This window comes from Molothrus aeneus, chromosome 25 (genome assembly GCF_037042795.1).
Source record: "Molothrus aeneus isolate 106 chromosome 25, BPBGC_Maene_1.0, whole genome shotgun sequence".
NCBI classification, from domain to species: Eukaryota; Metazoa; Chordata; class Aves; order Passeriformes; family Icteridae; genus Molothrus; species Molothrus aeneus.
Genome location: NC_089670.1, coordinates 1,208,567 through 1,221,063, shown reverse-complemented (window position 1 = coordinate 1,221,063; position 12,497 = coordinate 1,208,567). Strand labels below are relative to the sequence as shown.

At 49.4% G+C, this 12,497-nt stretch overlaps 1 protein-coding gene across 2 annotated transcripts in view; it reads right to left on the bottom strand.

Moving 5' to 3' along the window:
* The window catches only part of SHISA6 (shisa family member 6), a 161,620-nt gene that overhangs the window by 129,134 nt on the left and 19,989 nt on the right, over window positions 1–12,497 (bottom strand). For both annotated transcript variants that reach the window (XM_066565670.1, XM_066565671.1), the window contains exon 3: window positions 827–922. In XM_066565670.1, the coding sequence (XP_066421767.1) occupies window positions 827–922 (96 nt within the window). The remainder of the gene's footprint in view (window positions 1–826; window positions 923–12,497) is intronic.

Sequence of the window (12,497 nt, the reverse complement as noted above, 5' to 3'; positions counted from 1 at the left end):
AGCGTTCAACCAGGCGAGCACGAGGACACAGTACATTGGTGAGAGAGGAATCTCCACATACATTGTGTCTGCAGGGGGTACAGCAGTCTTGGGGACACAGAAGGGGACAGGAATGGCACATGCACCCCCGGTGTCACAGCCAGGCCACCGGTGGCACTGGGGACAGGAGGACACTCCGAGCACGTCTCACTGTACACCAGAAAAACTCACCAAAAGCATCACCAGTGAACATTGCCTGGGGTTGTGGTGGCACCAGGACACGGCTCTGGTGGCACCAGGACGCCCTGGATGTTCGGTTATTTGTGTTAAAGCTGTGTCTGCACAGATATTTATATACAGTACATGTACACAGAACATACACACAGCAGCACATGTCGATTTTCGTGGTTTCCTGTTTTGTACATTATATCACAGGTTATAGGAACACAGAAAATATAGGAGCTAAAAAGAAATAATTTTATAAAATATTCATCATAACCCCCCTGCCCACCCCACCATTTAAATAAATAAATAACTAAAAGAAAAGCCCAGAAGTCAAAGAAAGGAGCTCCAGCCCCAGAGTCTGGAAGTGGTCACTGCCTGCCCTGGGACAGATGGACATTGCTGCCCTCCCTCTCAGGAAAACCCAGAGCTGCAGGAGCCACTGCCCAGCCGGGGGAGCCTGTACCGCCCTGCCAGGACCTGCAGGTCCTGCCCTGCCCAGCCCGAGCCTGCCCCGCATCTCCGGGGCCGGCCCCGCTCCAGCTGCGGGCACCCAGCTCCGGGTTCGGATTGCAAACAATCGTTTCATTGCATTGGATTTAGCAAAAAATGGTTTCCACTGTACCCTTCGTGTGTCCTCTTCCTAACGTGACAAACCCGGAGGAGATGAAATTATGGAGATCTGGCCCTCCACTGCGATAAATATCCTTCCCATAGTGACCTGCAGGGAAAAGGAAACACAGACACCTTCAGCCACTCTATCCCTGTGCATATACAGATATTTATATTTTTATATATTTTATATATATTTACATATAGTTATATATACTTATAGATTCATATATACACATTTATATTTATAGTTATAGTAACATATAATATAATATAATATAATATATAATATATAATATATAATATATAATATATAATATATAATATATAATATATAATATATAATATATAATATATTATATATTATATATTATATATTATATATTATATATTATATATTATAAAATATAGAATATAGAATATGGAATATAGAATATAAAATATATTTATACCTTTCCATATATACTTATATATATTCATATATTTTATATATGTATATATATCTATATACATTTATGTATATAATATATAATAATTGAATAATATAATATTAATATCAGAATATATTAATATAATAATTATATAAATATATTTTGCCTATATATATTTCTATAAAAGAGATTTATATATTTCTATTAATATTTACATTTATATTTATATTATTTAGGTATTTTTTAAGTTTTATTTTTATTTATTTATATATGTGCTATGCAGCCCTTCTGTCCCCCTCACACACATTGCACAATTTAAGGCACCCTGAGAGTGGCCCAGAAAATGACACCTGCAGCAACATCAAAGCCTGAATTATTTCCTGGCAAAGATTTTTGAAGAAGAACAACTTGCACATGTTGGAAATTGTGAGCAGAATCTGGGAGAGGAAGCCCCAAAGGGCCAAATCCAAGAATCCAATCCTCAGGAAATTGCCTCACCCAGGCTCAGATCCACCTTTGTCCTCCCGGGTCTCAGAGGGAATCAGAGGAGATTCTCAGCCCCTGAGGGCACCCTGGTGGCAGAGTTCTGTCCCCAGGTGCCAATGTCCCTGCTGGGGACAGCCTCTGAGGTCCCCCCTGTGGCAGGGCTCTGTCCCCAGGTGCCAATGTCCCCCTGTACCAAGGGCTCTGTCCCCAGGTGCCAATGTCCCCCCTGTACCAAGGGTTTTGTCCCCAGGTTCCAATGTTCCCCTGTACCAAGGGTTCTGTCCCCAGGTGCCAATGTCCCCCTGTACCAAGGGTTCTGTCCCCAGGTGCCAATGTCCCCCCTGTACCAAGGGTTTTGTCCCCAGGTGCCAATGTCCCCCTGTACCAAGGGTTCTGTCCCCAGGTGCCAATGTCCCCCTGTACCAAGGCTTCTGTCCCCAGGTTCCAATGTCCCCCCTGTACCAAGGGTTCTGTCCCCAGGTACCAATGTCCTCCCTGTGGCAGGGTTCTGTCCCCAGGTGCCAATGTCCCCCCTGTACCAAGGCTTCTGTCCCCAGGTGCCAATGTCCCCCTGTACCAAGGCTTCTGTCCCCAGGTTCCAATGTCCCTTTGTGGCAGGGTTCCGTCCCCAGGTGCCAATGTCCCCCTGTACCAAGGGTTCTGTCCCCAGGTTCCAATGTCCCTTTGTGTCTTGGTTCTGTCCTCAGGTGCCCATGTCCCCCCTGTACCAAGGCTTCCGTCCCCAGGTGCCAATGTCCCCCTGTACCAAGGGTTCTGTCCCCAGGTTCCAATGTCCCTTTGTGTCAGGGTTCTGTCCTCAGGTGCCCATGTCCCCCCTGTACCAAGGCTTCCGTCCCCAGGTCCCAATGTCCCTGGTGGGGACAGCCTCTGAGGTCCCCCTTTGTGTCAGGGTTCTGTCCCCCTGTCCAGGCTGGTCCCCCATAGCAGCAGCACAGCAAACTTGGGTTTTGGGACAGCTCCTCAAGTGCCTCCTCAAAAGACTCCTCAGAGCTTTCCCAGTCCCTGACAGCACTGCAGGTTCAAGAGACACCCAGCTCTTTAATATTTTAATACATTAATAAAGGAAAAAAGAAAAGCATGCCCTGCCTGCCTGTTACCATGCAAAGCTCTGAAATGAGGACACAGATGATTTTTCAGATACTCTTTATCATCTCCTCCCTTTTTCATGTTGTTAATTTTTCTGCTCCTATTATTTCAGGAAGAGGCAGAGATAAGAAAGGTGCAGGGGGAGGGAAGGGGGGAGGCTGGGATGCAGCTGAATGCCAGGGAAATTCCATTTTCCCTGATTTCCTGCCCGGGCTGTGGTGGCAGGAGGTGCTGGGCAGGACCAGGAGGGCACCCAGGCTCCAGGTGGGAGCAGCTGGGGCTCTGTCCTGCCTGGCCCACGCTGCTCCACAGCCCTTCTCTGCTCTGCAAAAGCAAAAAAACCCCAAAAGCTGTTTGTTCCCACCCCATTCCAGGCACTCTGGCAACACCTTGGGAATGAGAGAGGTTTTGGAGCATTCCCTGTTTCCCTCGCAGCCACTCACTGTCCCCAGAGCCACACAAATATTGCTGCCACCTCCAGCTGAAATCAGCTGCCTCTCACAATTCCCTCCAGAGAACTGGCTTAAGAACAGATCAAGGAGGGGAAGTTTATAAAAAAGCAAACATTTACTGGCAGATTGAGGGTTCCTCATCAGCCATTTGCTCTCTGAACCTTGCTCTGCCCCTGCTTATGGAACATTGTAGTTCAATTAAAACATCCCTGTGATAACGAGCCATTAGCATTTGAACAGGAGTTACATTTTCCCAGGAGAAACTCAGATTTGCAGACTTCAAGCAGCACGATTTTCCCTTTCCATGGATTTATTACAGTGTGCTACGTTTGCTTTTGGCTTTGGTTCTTTTAATTCCTGCTCACTTGTGATCATTTCTTTTGGCCTTGCAAAATTCTGGGAGTGATTTTTCCTTTCAGAGAGAACTGGGAGCTGCTGGGGGGGCCAAATCCAGGTGTTGTTATTCCATTTATTTGCCACAATGCCATCCCGAACAGGGTGTTTCACCTGGAAGCGAGGGGTCCCTTGGAGCAATCCCAAATGCAGGTGCCCCGTGGGAGCACAGGAAGGAAATTCCCCATTTCCTTCTGCACTGGAGGGGAGGTTTTCCTCTTTTCTGCCTCCAGATGTGCTCTCCCCAAGGTGCTGGAGCTGCCTGTGCCATGGGCTGGGAAGGAACTCCTGGGACTCATCCCAGATGGATCCACAGCCTGGACCTTGCTGTTGCCCTGGTGAGACAGCTAAAACGCCAAACTCCTCGAAAAACCAGCATAGATGGAGTGATCTTCATTTTATTTCAAATTTCAGGGATTTTTCATTGAATGACAGAATGGTTTGGGCTGGAAGGGACCTTAAAGTCCCCCCAGTGCCAGCCCTGCCATGGCAGGGACACCTCCCACTGTCCCAGGGAGATCAACACAGCCCTGATCCCCAGCAGAGACTGAAACAGGGTGGAATTTTCACTCCTGTTGCAAACAGGTAGAGAAGTTACTAAAGCAAGGCCTCATAAAATCAGGCCTGCTCTGTTAAATGAATATCCAGCCTGTCACTTCTCCCAAGTGCAGTTTGCAAGTTCTCATACGAAAACAGCTTGGGAAATAAAGTTCATTAACACAACAACCTATTCCTAGGGTATAAAAAACAAGTGCACCTGGATAAACAATAAGATCTGTCCCACGAGAATTAGTAGAAAAAAATGTGTAAACTAACTAAAAACACAGAAGTTTGATAGATGTGCAAAATACCATGGACTGACCAATGAACTGAGTGTGAATTGTCAACCAATAGGATCTGATAAAATAATGATAATAATGATAATAATGATAATAATGATAATGATGATAATGATAATAATGATAATGATGATGATGATGATGATAATAATAATAATAATAATAATAATAATAATAATAATAATAATAATAATAATAATATCTACACAATAAAGATTTGGCTTTTCCTGCATGAAGAAAAATGGAGTCCTGGCTCATTTATTGCATCACATTTCTTTCCCCCCTCTCCTCTGGTTACAAGAGAGCAGAGTGCTCTGCCTGCCACACAGAAAAAAAAGGCAAATTCTTCAGGGCACGGAGCTCAGAGGGAACATGTCATTACAAAGGCATCCTACAGAAGTCACATATGGAACAACCTCGGCCACAAACTGCAATTACAACCCCAGCTCTGCTTTAACAGAATTATTAGAGCTGAACTAAAATGCTGTTATCCACCTCTTGGAAATGTTATTACTGAGCCCAGATTACATCACCCCGAGAAGGGCAGACAGGGACTGGCGTGGACAGACTTCTGCAAGATGCACAGAGATGTGACCTCAGCCTGGCCACAAACTGCCCTGGGGAAAGGAGCCCTGCACCCAGGGAGAAGCCCTCACATCCTCAGCACAGACATTGCAAGACAGATCCCTGCAGGAAAAGGAAAAAAATGTTCAATTTTGGAGGATCCACAGCTTCTGGTGCTGCTCATTTCTGCTGGAGTGATTCTTTGGGGCTGTTCCCCACACAACAGAGCTGCAGTGATCCTTTTGGATTGTTTTACACACAACAGAGCTGCAGTGATCCTTTCGGGGTTATTTTACACATAACAGAGCTGTAGTGATCCTTTTGGTGTTGTTCCCCACACAACAGAGCTGGAGTGATCCTTTTGGGGTTGTTTTACACATAACAGAGCTGCAGTGATCCTTTTGGGGCTGCTTTACACACAACAGAGCTGCAGTGATCCTTTTGGATTGTTTTACACACAACAGAGGTGCAGTGATCCTTTTGGATTATTTTACACATAACAGAGCTGAAGTGATCCTTTTGGGGTTGTTTTACACACAACAGAGGTGCAGTGATCCTTTTGGGGTTATTTTACACATAACAGAGGTGCAGTGATCCTTTTGGGGCTGTTTTACACATGACTGGCCCTTTTACACATGAGCACTGACTCTTCCTCACAAAGCACCCAACTGAGCCCAGCTCCCTTCTCACCACTCCTTTATAGCATCTTCTCCTCATTGCTTACAGCTGTGCCCTGTTCAAGCCAGGCCTGCTCCTGATCTTTGCTAATTGGCCCAGCTGCAGCTCCTTAGGGGTGAGGTGACTTTATACACTATCTTTATTTTCTTATATTCTGTCCCCTTCCACCTCTCTAAATGGGATTCCAGCTCCCTGTGCCCTGCTTTGGGATGGAGCCCAGGAGTGGCTCCAGCAGGGGCTGCTCCAGGCCCTGTCCCCTCCCTGAACACTCTGTACCCCTGGAACTGAGCTCAGGGGCTGGGGAGCAGAGCCAGGCTGTGCTGCTTCTGCTGGAATCTCATTTACAGAGGTTCTGATATTCCCCTCCTAATTAATTTGTTCTGTTCGCCTGCGACCGAACTGGCTTTTGTTCTTCGGGAGCTCCTCAAAAATTAGCTGCAATACCTACTGGAATTTAATTATATAGGCTAAGGAAGGTGATTAAGGGCACGGGGAGAGCTGATCACACCTCCCAGGCTTCAAGGGTATCAGCAGAAGGGAGGCAGAACCTGGAGGGGGAACATTGAGGAGTGACTGTCCCACCAGGGATGGAAGGCTGAGATAAACATTCCCTGATATCAGAGAGCCTTTGGGGGGTCAGCTGTGCACCCCTAAAGTGTTGGGGTCCCTCACTGCTCACAGTGACCCCAAGAAAAGCTGGAAAGTCTCTTTTCCCAGCCTGGTGCTTGAAGAAGGAGTCAGGGCTCTTCATTTCTCGGTCTCAAGGTTGTTTATTGTATCTTATCTATAAAAGTCTTTCTCCTGCCCTGCCCAGGTCCATGCAGGAGGACAGACAGAGGCACTGTGCCTGCCCCAGGGCAGTGTTATGTCTTTATACTAAAAACTACCTGTACAGTGTTTACAATTACTTCCCAATTGCTATCACCTGTGTTAGACAGTGAGCTTCTACTCTAAACCAATCCAAAAGTGCCAACATCACAGCAGAAGATGGAGGCCAAGAAGCAGAAGGAGAAAGAGGGATCTGGGCATGTCCAGCCTATCTTGCCCCCTGAACCCCCATACCAAAAACCCCAAAATCTACTTTTCCACCCTCAATTCACTATCATTCTACCTAAACTGTCGTGGCTTGCAGATCTTCATCCAAGGTTGGTAATTTGCTCCACGGGTCATAATCAAACCCCCAGGTGTTCTGGGCTCTGTGCCAGGGTCTCTGAGCCCCCTGGCAGGGTTTGGGCACCTCAGGACAGCCAGAGGGATGTGCTGGGTCCTGACACTAAGGCTGCCCAGGTCTGCCTCAGGCACCATTCCAGGGAAACTGGGTGTGCACATCACCCCTGGCCCTGTGTGGCAGCTCTGGATCCTCTCAATGCCCTGGGGGGCTGAGGGGGGCCAGGCTGCAAGGGGAGCATCCCCCAGCACAGCTCGGGGGGGACTGACCTGATCTCTGCCGGGATCAGCTGGATCCAGAGCCTGGGACCACAAATACCAGCTCCCAGTGGGACACCTGAGCCACCCAGGCTGCTGAATATGGGGGAGGCAGGAACTGGGAGATCTTGGGGTAAACTTTGACAGAATTTCTGTAAAATGGCACAATTTCCTGCTAAATATGAGGGAGATTCAGGAACTGGGGGGGTCTTGGGGCAAACTTCACAGAAATTCTGTTAAACTCCACAATTCCCTGCTAAATATGAGTGGGATTCAGGAATTGGGAGATCTTGGGCTAAATTTCACAGGAATTCTGTAAAACTGCACAATTCTCTGCTAAATATGAGGGAGATTCAGGAACTGGGGGATCTTAAGGCAAACTTTACAGAAATAGTGTAAAACTGCACAATTCCTGGCTAAATATGGGGGGATCCAGGAATTGGCAGGGGGTGTCTTGGGGCAAATTTCACAGGAATTCTGTAAAACTGCACAAAATTTCCCTGCTAAACCTGAGGGGGATTCAGGAATTGGGGGATTCTTGGACCCAACTTTGACAGGAATTGTGTAAAACTGCACAATTGCAGCAGTGTCTGTGCCTCAGCCTGAGAGCTGGGAAATGGTGATAACACTGATTTTCTCAGCTGGGCCTTGGGAGCCTCCTTATGAATATTTATGAAGTGCTCAGTTTATAATTGTGAGTAAATAAATGGGTGTGTGGAATTCACAGTCCAAGGATGAGAGCTGCTCTGTTTCACACCCTCCAAGGAATCATTCACGATTCCTGCTCTCCTCTGGAAGGAAAGGATTTGGGAAGCACAACTCCAAAAACCATCTCAAAGGGAGCTGCAATCAGGAGAGAAAAGCCAGGACTTGAGGGGCAAATCCTGCTGAGGTCAGGAAAGGCAGGGAAAAGCTCTTGGCAGAACTTCCTGTGCCTGGGGATGGTGCCTGTGGGAGTTTATGAAGTGCTGATCCTTTCTTAAATCATTTTGAGAGGGGACAGCGTGCTCAGAGACTCAGAATCTTTTGGGATTTTACCCACTCGTTCCCTGTGGTACCTGTGGGGGGGTTTGGGAACCTGCTGGGAATGCTCCTGGTTGTTTTCGTGCATCTTCCTCCCCTCTTTGTCCTGAGCAGCAGCTGTGCATGGCCTTGTCCTTCTGTCCCTGCCCTTGTTCCCAGCTCCCAGCAGCCAGATAAAAGTTTCCATTCCCAATGAAGCCGTGGGGTGATGGCAAGGCAGCTGAAACAGGACTAAATTCCCTTCCAAGCCAGCCTTTCCAGGGTTCCATGACCCTTTCCTGGATGCCTGTCCCATGGTGGCCAGAGCTGGCCATGCCCTGCAGCTCCTCCTGTCCCTGTTTGTCCCTCTGGTCACACCCAGCCAGCCCAGCAGCGACTGCTCCAGGCAACCTCTGTCGCCATGGTCCCACCACCTTCCCTTCACCTGGGAAAATAAAATGTGACATTCCCATGGGAATGCTGCCCTGCCATCTCTGTCCCCACATGGACACCCTTTCCTTCACCTGAACGTGCAGCTGGAAGGAGGAAAATGTGACATTCCCACGGGAATGCTGCCCTGCCCCTGCTGTCAGGAGGTGGAGAGCAGCTAAATCGCACCAGCCTGAAGGATGATGGCACCCAAAATTAAGCAGAGGAGTATTTATATTTTCCTGCCCTCAGACCAACCCTCACTGGACAGAGCTGTGTCCAGCTGCCCCTTTGGTGTTCACTGGACAGAGCTGTGTCCAGCTGTCCCTCAGACTGACCCTCACTGGACAGAGCTGTGTCCAGCTGCCCCTTTGGTGTTCACTGGACAGAGCTGTGTCCAGCTGTCCCTCAGACCAACCCTCACTGGACAGAGCTGTGTCCAGCTGCCCCTTTGGTGTTCACTGGACAGAGTTGTGTCCAGCTGCCCTGCAGGGCTGGTTTTGCTCCCCTCCCTGAGAAGAGCCTTCAGGGCAGCCACCAGGCCACCTTTCCTTTTGGACTATTTTCTGTTTGGCTGGATTTCTAATGCCAGAATAATTACTTAGGAAAATTCCTTAATCAAGAGCACATTTGTGGAGGTAATGAGCAAATGGGTCAAGGAGAGCAGCGTGCCTTAGGAGCAGGAGCAGCTTCCCTGAGCAGCTCAGAGCTGGTGGCTGCAGGGAGCAGGGCTGGCCTGTCCTGGGCAGGATTCACAGCCCCCAGAGGAACACCTGGGCTCTGCCCTGTGTCTCTGCATCCCTCAGGGAGGCTCCCAGAAGGAGCCACCCTCTGAGTGCTGCTGCTGTGCCCAGAGTGGCTGCAGAGTCCCCAGGGTGTGTGCGACCATGTGCACTGGGGTCTGAGGATGAGGGGAGAGACGAGGATCTGACTCCATGTTTCACAAGGCTGATTTATTATTTTATGATATATATTACATTAAAACTATACTAAAAGAATAGAAGAAAAGGTTTCCTCAGAAGGCTGACTAAGAATAGAAAGGAATGAATAACAGAGGCAGCTGTCTTAGACTCTCTGTCTGAGCCAGCTGGGCTGTGATTGGCCATTAATTAGAAACAACCCCATGAGCCCAATCCCAGATGCACCTGTTGCATCCCACAGCAGCAGATAACCATTGGTTACATTTTGCTCCTGAGGCCTCTCAGCTTCTCAGGAGTTAAAAATCCTAAGGAAAGGATTTTCATGGAAAGATGTCTGTGACAGGAGTGAGCTGGGGCACAGCAGAGCCACCTGAGCCTGTCCCACAGCTCTGGGGAGCCCAGGCCACGCTGAGGGGAGGGATGGGGGCACTGGTGGGGGTCAGTGCCGTGCCAGCCCCGGCCCTGTGGCCAGGGGTGCCCTCAGGAGCAGGGCACAGGAGCTGTGGCCAACTGCAGGCACCCCAGGTGGCAGAGGGCAGTGCAATCAAAGCTCATCAACAATTCAGGAGCCAGTGAAACATTCATGGCCTGGCGGCTGCTGCGAGGTGAATATTTCATCAGCTGCACCAAGGATCACTGTGACAATCATGTTGGAGTGATGTTCACAGGTGTCACCTGCCACTGAGCACAGGCCTGGGAGCTCCTGTGCCACCAGAGAGGATCCCCATGGAGGGACCAGGGCTGACAGCTCCCCCAGGCTGGGCTGCTGTCCTAGGGGGACGTTGTGTCCCCATTTGTGTGCTCTGTTTATGCTGGATATTGTGTTCTGTGCCTCCAGGACTGGCAGCGCAGGTGGGACAGGACAGCTGCTCCAGCTGTGCCACACCTGGAGCCCTGCAGAGCCTCTGGGATGGGCAGCAAGGAGGAGAAACACGCAGAGAGCAGCCTCAGAGGGAGAGAACAGCTCTGGCTCTGTGCTCTGGGGCTGCCAGGGGCGTGCAGAGGGGACAGAGCTCCCTGGGGCTCTGGGGACAGGGGACTCTGCTCTGGGACAGCACCCAGGGGATGGCTGGGGCTGAGCACAGGGAGTTTGGGATGGATTTCGGGAAAGGTTCTTCCCCAGAGGGTGCTGGGCTCCCCAGGGAATGGGCACAGCCCCGAGGCTGCCAGGGATGCCCAGGATGGGGTTGGTTTTGGGGTTTGGGATGGATTTCAGGGCAAGGTTCTTCCCCCAGAGGTGCTGGCACTGCCCAGGTTCCCCAGGGAATGGGCGCAGCCCATGGAATTCTACAATTCCATGATTCTACAGTTCCATGATTCTGTGACTCCATGATTCTACAAGTCCATGATTCTACAATTCCATGATTCTGTGACTCCATGATTCTACAGTTCCATGATTCTGTGACTCCACGATTCTACAATTCCATGATTCTACAATTCCATGATTCTGTGACTCCATGATTCCGTAATTCTGCAATTCTACAAAGGCTGCCAGAGCTCCTGGAGCCTTTGGGGATGCCCAGGGTGGGATTGTTGGGGGTCTGGGCAGGGCCAGGGCTGGACTCACAATCCCTGTGGCTCCAGCTCAGGAGATTCTCAGGTTCCCTGCATTCCTGCCGTTGGCAGACACTGAAAGCCACGTTCTGGATATTCAATATTTACCCCAGTGGTTTTGGGAGGGGCCTCTCTGAGCCCTGGGGCAGTGTTGGGACTGGCAGTGCTGGAACATCTGTGGGGGGCTCTTTTAGAGAGCAGCTCTTACCCACAGAAGTGATTTACCACCAGAGATAGAGGTGCTGGCACAGCTGACAAACCAGGGACAGATTTGGGGAGGGAGCTGCAAAAGGCCAGCCACATATTTCAGAGTTATTTTCCTGAGGAGGATTTGATGAGATGTGAACTTCATTATTTGCTAATGTTGCAGCACAGAGCCTTGTCCAAAGCCCAGGAGAGTCAGAAGGAATCTTTCCATTAACTTCACTGATTGTAAGTGAGATTGTGACAGATGTACTCCCTTTCCCTTCCTCCTCAAATATTTTAAATCAAACAGCACGAGCTGCTGTGTCCTTTCCTGGAGGAGGGCATTGCTCCCTCTCAGGGCTGCTCCAACAAATAACCCTGGGGAGCCTTTCAGGCCAGAGGGGCTGAGGGTATTAAAGCTTCAGGGAAGGGGAAGTGAGGCAAGAACCACTCAATTCCCAACGTGGCTGAAGGGCCAGAAGGAAACAGAGCCTGCACCAAAGATAAAAGTTGTTTGCAGACAATAAAATCATCTCCAGCATGAGCCAAACCTTCCTGCTGTGTGCCAGCTGAGAGAAAACCTCCACAAAATGCCCTTAGCACGTTCCAGAAGGAGGGGATGCCCTCCCAGAGCCCCTGGCCACTGCTCTGCTGGGGGCTGGGGCACCTCCTGCACTGGCACCTGCAGTGAAACAGTGAGACCCCCACCAAAGGAAAGGGTTGGCATCTGACTCCATTGACTCAGGATGCTGAACAGTTGCTTTATTCAACTATATTACATTAAACTATACTGGATTAAAGAATACTAAAGAATTCTAAAGAAAAACCTGTGACTGTCTGAGACAGCCAGGACACAGCACTGAGTGATTGGCCAAGGAATCAAAGCAATCCTCAGCAGAATCCAAGTGACAAATCCCTCTCAGTGAACAATCTCCATAACACATTCCACACGTGCAAAAACAACAGGGGCAGCAAGTAGAGATAAGAATTTTCTCTTCTCTCTGTGCTTCTCCAGGAGAAAAACCCTGAGAGAGAATTATCTCTCTGTTCAGAGAATGTGAATGCCACTGGCACCCTCTGCAAGCTGAGCTGGTCCATGCCAAGGGTCCCTCAGACCCCACGGTCACTGCTCTGCTGGGGACTGTGGCCCCTGGGCCCCTCTGCAGTTCACTGCTCCAGGTGACAATGCCAAGGATAAAGCAGCCAGCCTTTGCTCCA